Raw genomic sequence first — 22,457 nt, 5'->3', positions numbered from 1 at the left:
CAGTCGATCGATCGAGTTTCAGTATTTTTAGTTAAATAATCTATTGTGTATGTCTTAGCCGGGCGTGTTTATTGCAAAATGCCCACATAGTTTCTGGAAGACACAAGAACTGCGACTTATCCTCTATACAGATGTCCTAAAACATATAAATATCCAATAATTTGAAAACGACTGCCGGTTTTTTAAATCGACGCTGTCAAATATGTTTTTATCATGCTACAAAATCAAATATTTATTGAACGACTGCTAGTTTCGTTTCTCTTTATGGAATTTTTAACAAAACTTATAGCTTCTGATAACATTTAAAATCTGTAAATTGATTGAAACAGTAGAAGGCGTAGAGTTCCTAGACACAGAACATTTATATAGAGGTGTTGAATAACATTTAAATGTAAACTAAATGAAGCACAACCAGAAGTCGTAAGATGAAGCAGTGGTCAGATATTAAAAACCAAAACCTGACGATGGATCAAGAGTTTTTTAAGTTTAAAAACTATCGCAACTAATATTGGTTGAACAAGGTATAAATAAATAATTTTAGTCTGAGAAAAATAAAACTATCGCATGATTACGCAATAAAATAGTTCATTTGACTTACATGTTGTAATTTAAAACTTCAGCCGAACAAGGTAACAACCAAAACTTTTAGTTGTCAGTTATAATTGAAAAAAAAATTGTTTTAGTAAAAGATATGTTTTCTCGAGTTTGATCTATTGCTTTAGTAAGGGACAACACTTGTTGTTCCTACCGAAATACATTTCTAACATGCTTAAATTCTAAAATGGATGATATTTCGGATCGCAGTCAGTTTAATATAATGCATTATCAGAAATATCTTATCTTAATCTTAATTGTACCAAGTCAGGAATATGACAGTTGTTTTCCATTCGTTTGATGTGATTGAGCATTTGATTTTGCCATTTGATAAAGACTTTCCGTTTTGAAGTTTCCTTGGAGTTCGGTATATTTGTATTTTACTTTTTAGATCTAATATTGAACCTTGTGAATATGATTATAATGATATGTTTTATTCGTTTCAATTTTTATAAGAAGACTATCCCGGAGAAAAATCATGTTTTGTCTTTTCATCACCAAAATACATGGATAATGTTTTTTTTTCAGAATATTTCAAAAACTGCATGAGGAGTAAATACAGCATTGTATAATGGTTAGTGAGAACTACAGCCCCTTGGCAAGAAATTACCAGAATGAAAAGAATGTCGACACCTCAGTGAATTCACAATGTGAGTACATATATATTTATGATACCAAACATTTACACTATCAATACATTTAGGATAGCAGGGACATATACTCCATTCTGTTTGGTATTATATTGATAATTACAATCCTTGGTTTTATTGATGTTCTGTTGTTTTGTCTGTAGTTTTCTTAATAGTATATAAGATTATTGTTTGTATTTTAATTCGAATTGTTTCTTATGGCATGGTGTTGTCTATCCTCTGACGTATAATTTTTATTTGACTTGGAATCTTCTTTCTTTTATAATTTGGTACTTGAACTTGCCAAAATAGTAAGAGACAATGTATAGATGATATAATCAAGTTGCTTTAGTTTAAAAATGTCATTTGTCTTAAGCCAAAGGACGTTTCTCACAAATAACCATCATTGTAAAAAAAAAATCTTCTTGTATCGAAAACGGCTGTTGGTCATGTCTAAATTTTAATGTGAAGAAATAAAAATGACTGTAAAGTATGGTCATGTAATCATTGTTGTTTACTGAAATTTGGTGAGGTTAATATAAAAATGTATAATTGTAATCTCTTCAATTTTAGCTCTGGAAAACTTTATTGTTTAAAATAATTCTTTCTTGTAAAAGATGAAAAGGTATGGAATCAAAGTTTCAATGTTTTGGTGTGCACATATAGAACACTTTGTTTAGCTATGTGAATGCCTCTTCAACGCCATAATATAATCACCAAAAATAGTATTTTTAATCTAGTATACACATGTTATTCTATATGATGTTCCTAAAGGTGTAATGTCATCTGATATATGTTTTTGTTTCAATTATTGTACATGAAATAAACAGAAATTATCGGCATAAAATATACATACAAAACTGAAAGTATTTTCTATAGATGTTTTGGTAAGACATTAGTTAAGAAATATTTTGAAAACTAACCATTCGAATGAATTACAATATAATTGATATTATTATGATTCAGAAACAAGCTCTTTTGAGGTTTCAAGATACAAATCTGTTTAATAAGACGTAAAGAACCGACGTAATATACATATGATTTACATAGTAAAAGAAATAAATAGACTGCAGGCTAATGGTTTTTATTTCAATTCACAAACCATATGTTGTCCGCCTCCACCCCTCAATTAGGTCCATTGATACTTATTGATGTATATATTGAATAACATCAAACAAGTATTTTCCATTACCCATTTTCGAATGAAATATGGTTATTAAATATTGTCTATATAGATGGACTATTGAAGAGTCTTTGGTGAATCTACTTTTTAATGCTTTCGATAAATTTGTTTATGGTAGTTTTAGATTGAAATCTTAACAGCAATTTTTGATGAGTCACATTTACAGTTACAGAAAATGACATAATTCATTTATTTGCAAGGGGAACCTGCAAATATAAGGTTGACCTAACATTAAATAGAAGGTTTCATTTAGTCTGGTCATTGATTTTCAAAGGAGTTGTAGAAACGAAGGGCGGGAGTGCGGAAGGACACTACAGTGACTATGATTCCACTCGCGAAACTAGTACATTATGACTAGCCAAGCATACGTTGTTCAAATACGAGAACTTACATTATCATGATAGTTTATGTAGACGAAAGTTGATAAGACGTCACATGGTTGGATTCTTAAACGATAATCAACGAGCAAGTGAAAACTGTCATACAAGTGAAGGTTAAACTAGCTATAACACCACTTTTAACGCATCATTTTATTTGAAAAATGCCTGTACCAAGTCAGGAATATGGCAGTTGTTTTTCACTTGTTCCGTTGATTGATGGAGTTTGATTTTGTCTCAGTTTTTATAGACTACTCCTTTTTGAATTTGCTTTGGAGTGTCTTTTTTTTTGTTATACTCTTTGAATTATGATTTCCGAATCCACTACTTCTTATCAATTCTGTTTTTTGCTCTTTGGTCGGCTTGTTGTCTCTTTGACATGTTCCCCATTTCCATTCTCAATGTTATTTTACTTTTACCAATTTCATGTAATGACCGTCCGTTTAAAGTTTTTAACTTAGATAATTTTATTATTGGTCTATTTATACATTTATTATTCTATTCATGCGGTTCTCATCTATATTAAGGTATCCAAGTTAAAGAAGGTAAAATACAACTTGAAATTTAATTCAAATTTATTCTGTTTTTGTTTTGAAATTATGTTCAATCATAGCTGTTAGATGTATTGTAATAACGAGATTTGGGCAATTATAAGCCATACTAAAATATCTAAAAGAAATAGATTTGAAAGTGAAACATTTATAGTGCCTAATCTTTTGGATGTTAAGATGGGTTAAATTTCCAACATCTTACTAAGCCGCCGATAACCATGATCGTATAGGCGTTAGTAATGAAAGTTAAAACAATATTTTTTTTAAAGTACAGGGATACGTGTGCTGAATAGCCGTAATTGTATAAAGATTCGGCTTAATACAACGATGTTCACACTTGATATCTGGAATAGACGTTTATAGATATTTTTAGAGAAAGTGTTTGATTCATTTTTTTTAGTTCTAGTTGTCATTCAAAATTTAGATATCGCTTTTTGATTATACTGCTTTATTTTTCAGTATCAATGATCCGATATGTGATTTGGGACGTTCAAATATGGAACGCAAATCTTCTTTAAGTTAAAAATAACACCAACAATAAAATAAATCAACTTTAAAAAAAAGAACCAAGACATAACATATATTTCATAAATTAAAGTAGATCATGATCAATGAGACAGCAATACAGTTCTTTGGAATGTATCGACAAAAAAAAAGGCTTTTAAAGTACGACTTATCAGAATTAGTATGTCAGCACTCGAGGTGGAGTGGAATCATGTGCAGACGGAAGACTATGACGATTAGTCAAGAAAACACACGCTCGTTCGAATCCTACATGTTAAATGCACATTTTAGAAGTTAAAAGGTCGTAAGTTAAAAGTTAAAAGTTAGAAAAATATCTAAAGTAAGAACTGTATACTGACGTAACAGAAATGGGATAAATCCTTGTAAAATATTTGTTAAGCGCCAGCCACGTATTATGTTCTTTCAGCCAAATTGTTACCAAAAAACTAGCGTCTACGTATACATTATCGGATTTTCTATACATTGATATCGTAAAACATCAGACGTGAGCCACAATATGAACTTTTGGCGAGATATAACGATATCAATACGTAGAAAACCCAATAATCTGGTGTTCGTTCTATTACTGGTTTTTCCCCACCATTAGAAAGTTTTACGCTTGACAATTAATGGTCAAGCGTAAAACTCTCTCCTGCTTACTATGGTCAAGCGTAAAACTTTCTCTTCGCACATTGTGACAACGCTGATTTCTTCTCCTTAGACAGTGTAACGTCGCTGATAATGTCTGCTCACGTCTCAAAGATGTGATACGATAGTTACGGAGCGACTGAGCAGGGAGATATAGTGCTTCATTAATATTAAAAATGGAATATATTTCATACAGCGACGTCATGATCAGTACAGGAGGACACGATCTTGTAAATGTCACACGTAATTTAAATGAAACCTCAATACAGAATGATTGAAGTTGTGTTGATTTTAGTAAGTATTGAAGAAAGTGTATACATTCAGGAATGTAGGTTCAAGAACCATTTTAACTTGATTCATAAAAGTTACATGTAAACAGTTCAGAATCAGACGCAGAAAATGATAAAAAGTATGTATAACGGTTTATTTAAAGGAAAGTTAATACTTAAAAAAGTAAATGCCATACTTTATAGTTAAACATGAGTTCACTGTTAAACTATAGAAATTATAAAACTAATCGGTTCACATTTAAGAATTTCAATTCTTACAATTTTCCATTTTTAAACGATAAATGTTGCAGAACTGAAAGTCTGTGTAAAACATTAACTCCTGTTAAAGCTTAAATCATATTTGCAGAATAATAGATCTAAGTAATTCCCAATGGTTATTACGTATGCCTTTCTAGAGATAATTACCAATAGCTACCGAGAAAACCTTGTTCTCTCTCATTAACCTAAGTAGATATTTTATTTAGTATCGATATATGAACCAATTTTAGCTATTTAGAATCTTAAAGAAATGGTCGACAGCTAGAATTCCAATCAGAACCCGACATATTGCAACATGGCAAAAATTGACCGGATCTAATTAACGATACTGTTACGGTCAGTAAGGTTCACGAACAAGCCATTTCTTACGTAAGAGTAGATGGATTTTATGAAAGCGTGGCAATATAGAGGTGTGATAAGTCTTTCAAAGAAGTTAGTTCAATTTGTTATCAATGTCGTTTGAAAGTTTTGAAAAGTCCTTCTAGGAATGAAATTTGGATTTCAAGTTTGTTGTTTTTTTTTATAACGGAAGAGATTTATAAGACTTTTTCACTTGTATGAATACAAACCATAATAGTCAATGATCGTCTGTCAGATTTAATTTTGTAAGACGAATAATGCTTTTTTTGTTAATTTGATTTAAAAAAAAACATCCATTTTAAATTGTTAATGGAAAACAGACTGAATTTTTTATGTATTTGTCATTTCTTATTTCCAGACTTGATGAGTTGATGAATATCTGTATAGTAGGATTGTTCATGTAATGTTTGAAATATTCTCTAAATGCATCAGCTTATCTTTAACACTAACAACTCAAAGAACCATTCTGATTTGAACTGGATTTCTGTTAGCATATTAGAATCATGATTTCTTCCAATATATATTGGAATTCAATCTGTACTAGCAGGATCCTGGGGTCTACTGAATTCCAACTTTTATTGTAATATATGTACATTAATTGTATTTTTATGAAAAATGTATATTAATTTAAAAAATCAAATATTTGAAAAATAAATTTTTTAGGCAATCAATATATTATAATAAAATGCATTGAATTGTATGCATGCTCTTTTATTCTTTAAATATTCTGCTGCATAATATATACATAAGAATACGTTAAACACTTGTTTAAATTATGTGTCGTTCGTTTTGCATATTTAAGTCAATTCAATATATTTTGACTCTATTTTTTTATCTTTCGAAAGGAAAGTAATTTTTTAAAGGTCCAGGAAAATTTTCTTCATCTATTGTAACCATCGTCATATTAAGAAATCACCATGACGTCAGAAAGTAAGCAAATTCTAAATATGTTGTTTGCTTCCTAATCTTCTCACGATTCGTTTTTTATCGTCAACCCAGTCTAAAAACTTAAAACTTTCAGTTAGTTGTAGCGCTTAAACTTTAAATTCTGTTGACAATTTTATTGTCTTCAGTAATTCATAAAAACCGTATTGAAATGTATTGTTCAAAAAGTGAAGACATGAAACAATTAAAACGTTTGGTATAGAAAATCAGATTAACCATTCAACATTCAATGCAAAATATTTTATATAAAATTGTTTTTCTGTTAATTCTAACAGTTTTATAACTATCTCGCACTGTACGGTCTTTGAAAACTCAATATCAAAAGTAAAAACAAACATGCTATGTGTACAGATTTCCACAAAGGGAAAATAGTAATCTCATAACTCAATCAACGCTATATTTTGTATTTCCCATAAGCTTTGTTTTCTATGAGGATTGTATATGGCATTAAAATAGATTTTTTTTTTAATATTAATAAGTTAATTTTAAAATTAATATTTTCGAGAGCATGTTATATGCATTTTTGTTCTTATTCTTATGCCATCAAGCATAGTTTTTTAAGCACACTTATTTGTGTGAATCTTGATGATGCAAGATCTGTGAATAAAGACAGAAAAACTCTATTAACAGCACGTGTTTGAATAATTTTATATCTACGATACAACAATGCCTAAAATCGTATGATATTTAAATGATAAAATATTTATTTTTACTATACCTCTTATTCTGCACAAGACCTAAAACATATTGTCGTTATACGATTGCACGTGCACTGTGTTTTTGTTTTATACTGATGGTTATATCAGGTCATATGACCATCGGCATTCTTCGAAGTTCATCATCCTGTGTGCACTTTTTGTTATTTTGATAAATGTTTCAATATGTTATAAATCAAATATCAGAATTTGAGTCAAATCGGTGAACAGGAATATTGACAGCCAACGAACATGTAAATGCAGTTGAAACTGAATAATTATAATATCATTTTCAAAATGACAAATCTGATTTATTTATCTTTTGGGAACATAACTTAATCTATAAAGCAACATTCCAGCAGCGCATACATAAAGAGTATATATTTTCTAGTTGATACGATATTCAAGAGCTTTCATTTCCAATCACTATTTCCTTGATAGAGGGTTACTGCTTACTTCTAACAGCTATTGAACCAAGAGTTCCAAGTGGTGAAGCTGAAATCTTTCCTTCCAACATTTTACGGACGCCATCACGAGTTGGGTTGAGCGATATTGAATATCTGTTTCACAGTTGACGACGAATGTGTTCCATTTGTCGTAACCACAATCCCGTCTTCTTTTCCTCGAATGTGACCTACCGATTAGACTTATCACCGGTTTAGTACTTGCATGACCAACACGACGGGTGATATATAAGGAGCCGGATCTGCTCAACCTTCCAGAGCACTTGAGAGCACCCGGATTTGTCTTTCTCAGTCCTTAATTTTCTATACTATTGTTAGTCTTTTTGGTCGTCGTTTTTCGTTTTTTACCATGGCATTGTCAGTTTGTTTTCAAATATTGAGTTTGAATATCCCATTGGTATATTTCGCCGCTCTTTTAATATTGTAATGAACAGACAGTTTATATCCTGTATGCACAAACATCATCGCAGTTTGTTGTTTTTTTTTCAAATAAATTGAAATATTTTTTGAATATTTTCATTTGAATGATCAAAGACAAAATGAAATTCTTTGAGTCAAACAATAGGCAGACAACTGCGATCTGAAAACATGCTATACGGTACATTTTATTCAGATAAAGCATGGTGATACGTATTAAAAAAGTATATTGATATACAGTTAAGAAGATGTGGTATTATTGACAATGAGACAACTATCCACTAAGTATTTTAACAACGAAAATCTAAAAAACCTGATTCATGCTGTCTTAATTTCTCTTTTTATTGGTATAAATTAAGTCAGCAGAAAAAAAGTTGTTGTTAGTTTCCATCTTTCATATTTGTTTTTGTTTATGGTTTTGAACATAAATCAAGCCATCGGTTTTCTCGTTCGAATTTTTAACATGTTGCCATGTCAAGACTTTTTATAGCTAACAATAGGATATGGGTTTTGCTCGTTGTTGAAGGACGTACGGTGACCTATAGTTGCTTAAATCTACGTCATCTTGTGGATAGTTGTCTCATTGGAAATCGTACGACATCTTCTTAATTTTATATAAATTTGAAATCTTTTCTACTTCTTGCATAAATCCGGTACTTTCAAAAGAACAGACTGACTTAATTTGCTTAATCCATTAACCGTACAAGTCTAGCAGACGATTTAAAACTTTAAAAACAAAAGCATCAATGGATACCGGAAAATAGAAATAGGCTAAATCAACTGAATCAGACATTAGCATCTGAAAAAAATAAAAAAGTTAGGGAAAATACGACGAAAAATCTGAAACTGAATATTCTGCGTTAATGGAACGTTTTAGTAAACACTTGCTTTGGTGTCGAATAGTCAAATTGTCTTCGGTATTTGACATCAATAATGGTAGGTTCAAAGTAGATAATCGAGTTCTATACAATACGATTATTCATCAAATTTTAACAAAAAGTTAGGACAAATTTCCCCTGAGTTTATTTCATTTACATCTTTTTGATTAAATTTATGCTACAGTGGTTTTATACTCTATACTTAGTTTTTAATTTTACAATATTGTCCAGACTTACTATATTTTGCTCATCCTTTTTGTTTCAGAAATCTATGTTTATTATTTTTAGTTGAAACGATATTTAGTCAAATGTAAAGATAAACGATATAGAAACTAAATAATTATACAAATTAGAAACTAAATAAGTTTCCATTACACACAAAAAAAGATAACAGGAATTAGCAAAAATATTGGAGTGTACAAGAGACAAAACCAACCACCAACATCAGATTCGTTCAAAAAATGAACATACAAAAATAGACAAACAACACATTGCCTAGAGAGCTTGAATTTGTTCAAGCTTAAAATCTGGTGGGGTTAAACCAGTTTTAAGTGCGCACAAAACTTCTCTCCCATCTTAGCCTATCTAGGCCACACCCACTTGAATACTTGCACAGAGTAGCTGTCAACAGGATTGCCGCTATACTACTAAGGTAGTAAAAATTCATAGTTATCTGTTCCAAGAAATAGAGCAATTTATATCTTATTTCGTATAATAGTATGTAATAGTATCAACCGGATCTCGAATACTCTTACTGAAATTATCATTTTTGGATTATGAACTTCCGTATTTCATTTCTTCTCCGTTATTCGTTATCAGAATTTCCTTTGAATAAAATATAAATTTCTTATAATACAGGCATTAGAATATTAAAGAGTCTATATCATAAACTTGAATTTGAATATTAAAGAGTCTATATCATAAATTTGAAACATTTTACTAACAAATTGCGCTTCATCCTCATAAAGTATAGTTATGCTGCTCATGATATAAGCGGAGGACTTGGCATCGTTGTCAACGAACAGCTTTGAGAGTTGTTAGTCTAAGGTAACTGATGGATGTAGTTGGGGACTATAGGCGCTATCTAGAGGGAATATTGCTGTTCGATCATACATTAAGAAGCGCATTCAAAATCTACATTGTATCATGAGCACCCAGATTTTTAACCCTTTCAAGAAGAGAAGCTCAGGATTGTGAATAGTCTATCCATCCGACCGTGCAAGGGCTATATAGCCAGTTAAGGTCGTTAAAAAAACCCATTTCGTTGGTCTATCCTGTCTTGACAACAAATATGTGGTTACGCAAACAAAATCTTTTTAAATGCAAAAATCGTTATTTGGATTATCTAATAAAAAAAAACAAATCCCACGTATACACCAGCATCATAAAAGAGGAGGTTTTAGAACATCACAAATCCTTCCTTTTCTCTAATGGTATTATCATAACAAAAGGACGATGCAAATCTTCTTTGTTTTTTATTGGATATCATAACTTTACAAAAATCTTTATAAATAATTATGTATAGCCGACTTGTCTAAATATTCGACAAAACATCTGTCTCAAGTTCTTACTACCATTCTTTCTACAGACAACTATTGCCTTCAAAAATGTTTTGAAGAGGTATACTCAACCAGCGGTGTCAATCAGATGTGATTTCCTAAAAATTCCAAATTTTTAATCACAATAGTTATTGTTTCCCAATCATATCGAAACTTTTGGTTTTCCTATGTTCTACGCTACTATTCTCATGTTCACTTCAGGTTTAAATTCAATATTACTTTTTCTACAAAATAGTATTAATAGATAAAACATTCTTGTTTATGAAAAACCTGACGATTTCAACTGATAGTTTTTTTTAACATATTTTAAGTCCATAATAAGCGTTTATCTGTAAATTTTTCCAATTGTTTCCTATCCCTTTTGTGACATTTTGACTGAGTGTGGATTCGCATGGCGGGGGTTCATGCAAAGTAGGAGACGCTAACCATGTCGACGCACCTGGTCATACTCCTTTTGGATTCCCTGAGTTTTTGTATGTTACCTTGACTTGACTTCTTACTCTATGTGGATTTGAACAACGCTAAACTACCGTTGCATTTATTTATGCCTTACTTTGTGAAGAACTAAACAAATACACCCCGAATACGATATTATGAATGTCGATTTTTTTTAATCGACGGCATATCTTTTGAGTTTGGTTGATTAATATTTAAACAAACAGTCGGCATTCCAATTGCTACTAATTGTGCATCCCTAGTGGCCGACTTATTTTTATATTAATATGAAGCAGAGATCTTACAAACCCATCTCAAAAACAAAAAAATAAAGCACTTCTCTTTCACTTTCATATATGTTCCTAGTGTTCTGTCACTAATTAACCCACATTACAGTGAATGCTTGTATCTCATATATCCCAGTGTACTTAAATTTTAGGATACTTCCAAAATAGTTGGTCTAATTCTTATCTGGATCATTTTCTTGATATTGACACATATTGACGACTAAATCCATGACAAACATGACGATCACAGCTTTCTCATTGTCAATTTTCCATTTCTTACCAGTAACATACATAAGAAAATGCCTGTACCAAGTCAGGAATATGACAGTTGTCATCCATTCGTTTGATGTGTTTGAGCTTTTGATTTTGCCATTTGATTAGGGGCTTTCCGTTTTGAATTTTCCTCGGAGTTCAGTATTTTTGTGATTTTACTTTATACCGTCTGCCCTATCGTATGGAGTTTACATGTCTCGATTGAAACGTTATATATACACTTATGTTCACATTATACCGTCATTAACATTTGCCCCTGTAAAAAAAACTGTTCCAGTACGGTTATGAGGTAAACGACAGAAATCGACACTACAGAAAATTTACAGTCACCATTACAAATTGATGATATACGATGTATCTGTGTCTTAACTCACTATCTTTGTTTTAGTGGTCTTAGATCTTTATATACCAGAATAGTCGTCTGGTTTGTAAGTTTTCCAATTGTGTCCTACTCCCTAATGTAACATTTTGACTGAGAGTGGATTGGTATGATCGGATGATGCATCCATAGCAGGAGACACTTACCACGTCGACGCACACAATCTCGAACTTTTTTAAGTTCTTGCAAGTCCTTCCGGTTGCTTTTTTATATGTCTTATTTGCATATTCTACGAGTTTACGATATTTGGTAAAATAGAAAGACGCCGAAAAGACAAAATTCCAAAAACACATAGAAAACTATAGACTGAACAATATGAATCCCCACCAAAAACTGGCGGTGGATTTCGGTGCTCCGGAAAGTTAATTAGATTTTGCTCCACTAGTGGCACCCGTTGTCATACTAATGGTAAGTTCAATTTCCGCGATGAGTCTAATTCGGAGATTAATAATCGAAAACGACGATTTGATTAAGGTTACATAAATAAGAACATATAAGTCGTCATTTGTGACCGAGATATTCAATGCCGGTCAACCAACTCATGATAGCATGCGTAAAAGTTTCGAAGGGATGACTTCAACTTTTCCACTTGAAACCCTTGGTTCAAAAGCTGCCATATAAGCAGCAATTATCTATCAAGGAAATCATGATAGGAAAAGCAAGTTCTGGAATATCGAAAAAGGAAAATTCCCAATTGGAAAGCTGAAATCATCACTGTTGTTGGAAAGTTTTGTTTTCAATCGACTCTCATTGTCAATTTCCAGTATTTAAGTCTACTAATTTTCTTCTGATTTACGTATTTCCTTAAAATCAAAATGTTATTCAATGTTGCATATTGTTGTTGTTGTCAGTTTGATACAAAATTTCAAATTTGACACTTTTTTGTAACATTTTGAATTGATGGAAAACTCTTACCAAAATTCATTGATTTGTATCCGAGAGAAAATACATAGCTTTACTTTGAATTTGTTAAGAATGTCCTTTCTTGTAAACTATTTTTGATGAATACTCAAATTTTGACAGAATCTATCAAAGTTGTGTTTTCAAATTATATTTAGGTGTGTTTTTTTTAATTTTTATTTGATCATACGGTTGAACATTCGGGAGAGATTTATTTGCCCTACCTCTTTGTGAAATGCTAGGCTTGTGTGTGTATTTGTATATATATATATATATATAATATCTGTTATGACTAAACTGAGACTATACTTGTCATTTTATCTTTTATTTAACTTCGAAAACTTACAGGAGTATATATGGCGAAAAATGTATAACATTTTATGGCATTTAACTTAAAGGTCCTAAACAGAGCAGCCAAATCTGTCTTTGATTACCTTTGTCTCTTTTCCCCTAATGTGACCTACAGAATAAGACTTATCACCGGATTTGTACTTACTTGACAGCAACACCACGGGTGTCACATGTGGAGCAGGATCTGCTTACCCTTTCATGGCACCTGAAATCACCTCCGGTTTTTTTTGGGTTCGTGTTACTCATTCCTTTGTTTTCTTTGTTGTTTTTTGTGTACTGTTGTTTATCTTTTAATCTTTTTCTTTTTTGGGGGGGGGGGGGGGGGGGGGGCATGGCGTTGACAATTTATCTTCGACTTATGAGTTTGAATGTCCCTTTGGTATCTTTCGCCTCTCTTTTGCCAGATGAAGATGCATCATTAGTTTTGGTGCATGTTATCACTAATTTAAGAATATCTATTTCCGTCAAAAGCTGTCATTTTTAAAATTTATATTGCACCAAAGAACTAGCTACAAACTGTATCTATTTAGATTTAAGAACAATGTTTATCCCTTTTCACTGTTGCATTTGAATTTTAGACATTTGTTGGAGACATATAGCAGGTGCTTGTCGACTAACAATTATCTGTTTTTCTTTCTATTTCCTGTGTTTACTGTGGATTTGAGACAATCACCAGAGAATTTGATTGTTTAATATAGAATATATTGAGCAATGTCGTCATCACAGTATGAAATCTTTGTTCTAATTTCCGTCTGTATAATTTTTCCGTTTATTAAGCAATTCAAACTTCCGATCACACATAAAGCTGGGGACGTCATTACAATATATATCATTGCATTTTCAAGGCGTTTTCCCCCTCCTGATGATATACGCAAAAAGATTTAATATGTCTAAAAAGTATACATAAAGAAGGTACTATGTTATCCATGCAAATAAATAAATTTTGATTCACTTTCCGACAAAAAAGCTCTTTTAACACGAATAATTAACAATAACATCGATACAATTTTAAAGGGTTTTAAGTCCGATGATTTTTCGAGCTAATAAACATGGACAATGCATCGTGAATTCAGATGCAAAGTTTGATTCAACCTGGATTCATTTGGGCAACAGTAGTTCACCGAGGTTTAAAGGTCATAAATCGATTAAGAAGACAAATCAAGGTAACAAAAACAGCTGAAGGAATCGCATGAACTCCAAAAGGAGCTATGGAAGCATCACACGACATCGAATTCGCACTCAGTCAAGATTTCACAGTCGTGAATAGGTTTTCGGTGAAGTTGACAACCATATCTACCCCATTTGAATTTTTAAAAATGTATGCGATTATAAAGATGAAAGAATTGTGCTTCTTAAACAATAGAAAGTTACTAATAAAGCTTCGTAAGCACTAAAGAGTACATGATAACTTCACTTTGGTAAACGAAGATATTTCGGGAGTAAGAAGAGCAACATATATATGCGGGGCAATTGAATTTGAAAAGATAGACTATCTGGCCTATTTTCTTATGCAAAAGAACGATTAAACAATTATAGAGTTTGGGAATCTTAAACGGAATAAGTAGATTTCGTAGGATTGAGTTTTTAACAATGGTTTTTTCTTGGAAGTTTCTCAGTTCCAGTATCTTTTAGAGATAGCCCAGAACCGCCGACTTATGTGAGTTATAACTGCCTTGACAAGAAACAATTAGATTGCTGAAGATTGAAATTGAAGCTTATCAGTATCTTTGGCTAACCTGTTAAATGTTGAACTATTTTGACCTGAAAATATGGAGCATCCGTAAAATTTCACATTGGATGAATTATCAGTATCTACTGACTTATTGAATTTAAAAAGATTGTAATTCCATAAGGCGGCTTATTGGATCATTTTGCTATTACTTATCAAATGATTCTTTTCAATTTAAACAAAACACACAGAAAATCATGTAAATATACAATGAAAAAATGTTGTTTTTGCTATTTCAATGCGTATTTCATTAATGGATTGTGACATATTTTATAACAAGGGTTATCCTTGGTTATATCAGCAAACTTTATCACTCATCACTCTCAAAGAGAGGCGAAAGATACTAAAAGGATATTTGATCACATAAGTCGAAAACAAACTGACAACCCCATGGCAATTTAAGAAAAAGACCAAAAGACAAACAACAGTATACAAAACATAACATAGAAAACTAAAGACAGGGAAAAACAAACCCAACCAAAAACCGAGGGTGAGCTCAGGTGCTCCAGAAGGGTGAGCAAATCCTGCATCATATGTGGCAACTGTCGTGTTGCTCGTGTAACTTGTGGCATAAAAATTAACGGGAGTTACCCTTGGTCACATCAACATACTTAACCACTTATTACTCTAACTTGTAACATATTATTTAACAAAAATTACCCTTGGTCACATCAGTCAATACTCTAACGTGTGACATATAATATAACAGAAATTACCCTTGGTCACATCAACAACTAACTACTCATTACTCTAACTTGTGACATATTCTAAAACAGAAATTACCCTTGGTCACATCAACAACTTAACCACTCATTACTCTAACTTGTGACATGTTATAAAACAGAAATTACCCTTGGTCACATCAACAACTTAACCACTCATCACTCTAACGTGTGACATATAATATAACAGAAATTACCCTTGGTCACATCAACAACTAACTACTCATTACTCTAACTTGTGACATATTATAAAACAGGAATTACCCTTAGTCACATCAACAACTTAACCACTCATTACTCTAAATTGTGACATATTCTAAAACAGAAATTACCCTTGGTCACATCAACAACTTAACCACTCATTACTCTAAATTGTGACATATTCTAAAACAGAAATTACCCTTGGTCACATCAACAACTTAACCACTCATTACTCTAAATTGTGACATATTCTAAAACAGAAATTACCCTTGGTCACATCAACAACTTAACCACTCATTACTCTAACTTGTGACATATTAAAAAACAGAAATTACCCTTGGTCACATCAACAACTTAACCACTCATCACTCTAACGTGTGACATATAATATAACAGAAATTACCCTTGGTCACATCAACAACTAACTACTCATTACTCTAACTTGTGACATATTATAAAACAGGAATTACCCTTAGTCACATCAACAACTTAACCACTCATTACTCTAACTTGTGACATATTATAAAACAGAAATTACCCATGGTCACATCAGCATACTTAACCACTCATTACTCTAACTTGTGACATATTATAAAACAGAAATTACCCTTGGTCACATCAACAACTTAACCACTCATCACTCTAACGTGTGACATATAATATAACAGAAATTACCCTTGGTCACATCAACAACTAACTACTCATTACTCTAACTTGTGACATATAATAAAACAGGAATTACCCTTAGTCACATCAACAACTTAACCACTCATTACTCTAACTTGTGCCATATTATAAAACAGAAATGACCCTTGGTCACATCAACAACTTAACCACTCATCACTCTAACTTGTGCCATATTATAAAACAGAAATGACCCTTGGTCACATCAACAACTTAACCATTCATCACTCTAACGTGTGACATATAATATAACAGAAATTACCCTTGGTCACATCAACAACAAACTACTCATTACTCTAACTTGTGACATATTATAAAACAGGAATTACCCTTGGTCACATCAACAACTTAACCACTCATTACTCTAACTTGTGACATATTATAAAACAGAAATTACCCATGGTCACATCAGCATACTTAACCACTCATTACTCTTACTTGTAACATATTATAAAACAGAAATGGCCCTTGGTCACATCAACAACTTAACCATTCATTAATCTAACTTGTGACATATTATAAAGCAGAAATTACCCTTGGTCACATCAGCATACCCTAACCACTCATTACTCTAATTTGTGACATATTATAAAACAGAAATTACCCTTGGTCATATCAACATACTTAACCACTCATTATTCTAACTTGTTACATATTATAAAACAGAAATTACCATTGGTCACATCAACAACTTAACCACTCATTACTCTAACTTGTGACATATTCTAAAACAGAAATTACCCTTGGTCACATCAACAACTTAACCACTCATTACTCTAACTTGTGACATATTATAAAACAGAAATTACCCTTGGTCACATCAACAACTTAACCACTCATCACTCTAACGTGTGACATATAATATAACAGAAATTACCCTTGGTCACATCAACAACTAACTACTCATTACTCTAACTTGTGACATATTATAAAACAGGAATTACCCTTAGTCACATCAACAACTTAACCACTCATTACTCTAACTTGTGACATATTATAAAACAGAAATTACCCATGGTCACATCAGCATACTTAACCACTCATTACTCTAACTTGTGACATATTATAAAACAGAAATTACCCTTGGTCACATCAACAACTTAACCACTCATCACTCTAACGTGTGACATATAATATAACAGAAATTACCTTTGGTCACATCAACAACTAACTACTCATTACTCTAACTTGTGACATATAATAAAACAGGAATTACCCTTGGTCACACCAACAACTTAACCACCCATTACCCTAACTTGTGCCATATTATAAAACAGAAATGACCCTTGGTCACATCAACAACTTAACCACTCATCACTCTAACGTGTGACATATAATATAACAGAAATTACCCTTGGTCACATCAACAACAAACTACTCATTAATCTAACTATTGACATATTATAAAACAGGAATTACCCTTGGTCACATCAACAACTTAACCACTCATTACTCTAACTTGTGACATATTATAAAACAGAAATTACCCATGGTCACATCAGCACACTTAACCACTCATTACTCTTACTTGTAACATATTATAAAACAGAAATGACCCTTGGTCACATCAACAACTTAACCATTCATTAATCTAACTTGTGACATATTATAAAGCAGAAATTACCCTTGGTCACATCAGCATACCCTAACCACTCATTACTCTAATTTGTGACATATTATAAAACAGAAATTACCCTTGGTCATATCAACATACTTAACCACTCATTATTCCAACTTGTGACATATTATAAAACAGAAATTACCATTGGTCACATCAACATACTTAAAAGAGTGGCGAAAGATACCAAAGGGACATTCAAACTCATAAGTCAAAAATAAACTGACAACGGCATGTCTAAAAAAGAAAAAGACCAACAGGCAAACAATAGTACACAAAACACAACATAGAAAACTAAAGACTGAGCAACACGAACCCCACCAAAAACTGGGGGTGATCACATGTGCTCCGGAAGGGTAAGCAGATCCTGTTCCACATGTGGCTCCCGTCGTTTTGCTCACAATAGAACAAACCCGGTAATAAGTCTAAATCGGTAGGTCACATTCGGGGAAAAGGGGACGGGATTGTAGTTACGAAATTTGGAACATATACGCTATCATCTATTCCATACCGGTCAACAAACTCGTGATTGCGTCCGTAAAATTTACGAAGGGGTGATTTCAACTTCACTACTTGGAACTCTTGGTTTAATAGCTTCCTTGTGAGTAGCAATCCTCTATCAAGGAAATCATGATAGGAAATACAAGCCCTGGAATATCGTATTAACTGGATGATATATACTCCGTATGCAGGCGCTGCTGGAATGTTGCTACATAGAAATGGAAAGTTCACAATTGGGAAACTGAAATCATCTCTTTTGTCGTAAAGTTTTGTTTTCAACCGACCTTCATTGTCAATTTCTAGATGTAAGTCAAAATATGAGGCAGACTTAACTGTTTCTGTTGTATCCCTCATCTCAAGTTCGATGGGATAGATGCGCAAAACATAGTCCCCAAATTTTGAATTATTTAGTAAGAGAACATCATCGAGGTTTCGTACTTTATTTGACCTTTTTGACTTTTTTCATTCGAGCGGCACCGATGAGTCTTTTGTAGTCAAAACGCGCGTCTTGTGTACAAAATTTTAATCCTGGTACCTATGATGAGTTTATTGGGACATACTTAGTAACAGGAATTACCCTTGGTTACATCAACAAACTTAATCACCCATCAATTCGTTCAAGAAAGAAAATAGTATTCCAAGTGAAAATTATTTACCATAACATTTGCGTACATGTATACGTGAAAGCAAAAATTAGTTTAAATTCTTTCAACAATTTATACAGTGTATTAGTATTTGTGACGAATTTCTTTTTTTATATCTTTCTTTGTTCTTCATGTCTTCAAAGATAATAATACTTCTAATGCTAGAAATGTGTATTGCCATTTAGCTTAAATATCAAGGCTTCAACATTCTGATTAGTCTTATTAAAGGAACTAGAAATGCAATTGAAATTGATAAAAGACGTCAGTGAGATATTGTTCTTTTACGGTTGTCAATTTATCGATGGAATTAAGAGTATTCTCTACTTTCATTGAAGTTTTATCTTATATTGAACACTGCACATAAGTCTCAATCTTAATATTTTTAACAATCTAAATAAATTAATCATAAAAATTTTTATTCTACATCTGAAAATGCAGAAAAGGGACGTTTTAGTATCATGTAATATTTCTGGTAAAAGAACAGTTTAGACTTATCTAACTTAAATGTATTGATTGTGAGCGTTTCTGTGGTGATGGTTAGTCGAGAAAAGCACTTTGAACGCGATAAATTAGAAGCAGCACCTTTGATATTTAATCATTACTCTGAAGTAATTTAATATCTTGCCATTAGAGAACATGTACTTTCTGTCGCCTAAATGTTTATGGTACTTTTCGTGCTGGGTCATAACGAATTTGTGCGATTTCGTGAGTAATTCAATATTAATATGTTATTTAGAAAAATCGTTGGACTCTGGTTTCGGCTAATAATAGAGTCAGTATTTATGTACTAATGCAATTAACTTATTACTTATCATTAGTACGTTACTCTGACTGCTCATGACTTTTTTACCCTAAGTCTATTGTTGTACTGATTGACATTTCATTTATAACTTACTGTATACGGTATTGGTTATGTTCATTGTTGAAGACCGTACGGTGATCTGTAATTGTTTACATCTCATTGTTTTATAACAAGTGATGTGCCAAAATACTTACAGTTACTTTCAAAGATATTGGTTTCGTCTTATCTGATGTGGAAAAATTGTGTTCAAAATCTTGATTACTGTTTCATGGAATAAGGCAAATGAATGGAACATAAACAATACGTCTACGTACTTTGATACTAAGTTTATTTAGCCAGATCGAATGAACAGACGCGCAACTCGTAAACTTGTTTTCTTATTAACCACGCGATCATGACACTTGACTATTTAGTAATAGTGAAAAGTTACGTTGGATCAAAATTTTCATAATCGTTCATTTAATTTCAATTTAAATCTTACAGTGATATAAAAGATCTTTTGTTTACGTAAATTATATTTCAATGACTTAAGACATGAATAGTGTGTAAATCATTTCCGCTTATATTTGTGTTTTGATATGCCGTTGGTATAAAAGCATCAATAACAAGCACCAGGAAAATAATAATTAATGTTGTTGTTTTTTAGTATTTAAAAACATATTAGCACATACTTACAACTTCTCGTCCAATCAAATTGCTTGAATTTGCCTTCTAATTTTCATAGTACATACTTTTTCCGTGTACTGAGTAACTATGCATGAATGACCACAAGGGTAAGATTTAATTGTATCGTAATCAAGATATTAAAACAAAAATTGCCACTGGCTATTTTGAAATAAAATGCTGTGTTCCAAATTAAATTAGAATATAGCAAAGTGCTCTCGACCAATGAAATTGTAGGATCTGATCCTCTTAGTTGTGAAGAATGAATGCAAATCATGTTTTTAGTAAGGGATTGTCCTAATATTTGGGTCTATTTACAGTTCAAAACAAAGAGTTTCTATAAATGAGTTACAACTTCCCCGAAGCACATTTATCAGATTGAAAGGATTTATCACACAATGATTGAAACTGACTAAAAGTTGAAATGTGAAACAAAGAAAAAACTCAAAATAAGTTGAAGCTTACTGTGCAGTAAAATTGGTACCGTGAATGTTATTATGAAAATATTCTTCAAATTCTAAATAATTGAACAATATCAAAGCATTTGCAAAAAAAGCAAAAAAAACCTTTGAAATAAAAAAAAAAAAAAAACTTAATATTTAGCTTTCAAAAACTTTGATCACTGGATCAGCGGTATTATCTAAATAATTGAACAATATCAAAGCATTTGCAAAAAAAGCAAAAAAAACCTTTGAAATAAAAAAAAAAAACCTTAATATTTAGCTTTCAAAAACTTTGATCACTGGATCAGCGGTTTGGAAGAATAGTTATTTCCAATATTCCGATAAAATAAAAAGAAATAAAAACAAACAGGAATTAAATATAAGTTTTGAACATATTAAAAACTTTTAAAGGCATTTTATTTGAAAATTTCCCTGACATAATGAAATAGTATTTGATGTAAAAAGCCAGACCAACATATTGGCTGTTAAATAAAATTTAGTTGTAACTCAAATGTATCATTTGATTTAAACTGTAAATTAAATTAGAGGCTCTCCAGAGCCTGTGTCGCTCACCTGACTCTACTTTGGTTTGAGAAATCATGTAAAGATAGATAAAAATCATAACAGATACCCAAATAATGATTGAGGCCAAATTTGGATTAATATTGGTCCCGTTATTTAATAAAATATCCTGGTGGCCATCTTGAACAGTAAATCGGCAACAAAGTAGCAACACTTGGTCAGCACCTCATAAGGACATTCATGCCATATTTGGTTTCATTCCATTCAGTGGTACTCTAAAAGAAGACATTTGTATGTATTTCCCATAGGGTCCTATGTTAAACTAAGCCCCCCCCCTCTAGCGGCCATCTTGGATGATGGATCGTCTGCAAAGTAACAACACTTGGTCAGCACCTCATAAGGAACATTCATGCCATGTTTGATTCCATTCTATTCAGTGGTTTTCTAAAAGAAGACATTTGTATGTATTTCCCATAGGGTCCTATGTTAAACTAAGTCCCCCGCTGTTGGCCATCTTGGATGATGGACCGACTGCAAAGTAACAACACTTGGTCAGCACCTCATAAGGAACATTCATGCCATGTTTGGTTTCATTCCATTCAGTGGTTCTCTGAAAGAAGACATTTGTATGTATTTCCCATAGGGTCCTATGTTAAACTAAGTCCCCCGCTGGCGGCCATCTTGGATGATGGATCGGCTGCAAAGTAACAACACTTGGTCAGCACCTTATGAGGAACATTCATGCCATGTTTGGTTTCATTCCATTCACTGGTTCTCTGAGAGAAGACATTTGTATGTATTTCCCTTAGGGTCCTATGTTAAACTAAGTCCCCCGCTTTTGGCCATCTTGGATGATGGACCGACTGCAAAGTTACAACACTTGGTCAGCACCTTATAAGGAACATTCATGCCATGTTGGGTTTCATTCCATTCACTGGTTCTCTAAGAGAA

The 22,457-nt window shown here is 32.2% G+C and overlaps 1 protein-coding gene across 1 annotated transcript in view; it reads left to right on the top strand.

Moving 5' to 3' along the window:
• Window positions 1–1,127: 1,127 nt before the first annotated feature.
• Window positions 1,128–22,457, top strand: part of LOC127708859 (synaptotagmin-15-like) — a 153,246-nt gene continuing 131,916 nt past the window's right edge. Inside the window, exon 1 of the mRNA XM_052214027.1 lies at window positions 1,128–1,244. Coding sequence (XP_052069987.1) covers window positions 1,166–1,244 — 79 coding nt within the window. The 5' untranslated portion in view covers window positions 1,128–1,165. The remainder of the gene's footprint in view (window positions 1,245–22,457) is intronic.

The sequence above is a fragment of the Mytilus californianus genome, unplaced genomic scaffold, assembly GCF_021869535.1.
Source record: "Mytilus californianus isolate M0D057914Y unplaced genomic scaffold, xbMytCali1.0.p SCAF_7, whole genome shotgun sequence".
Taxonomy (NCBI): Eukaryota; Metazoa; Mollusca; class Bivalvia; order Mytilida; family Mytilidae; genus Mytilus; species Mytilus californianus.
This window is presented reverse-complemented; position numbering and strand designations above follow the sequence as displayed.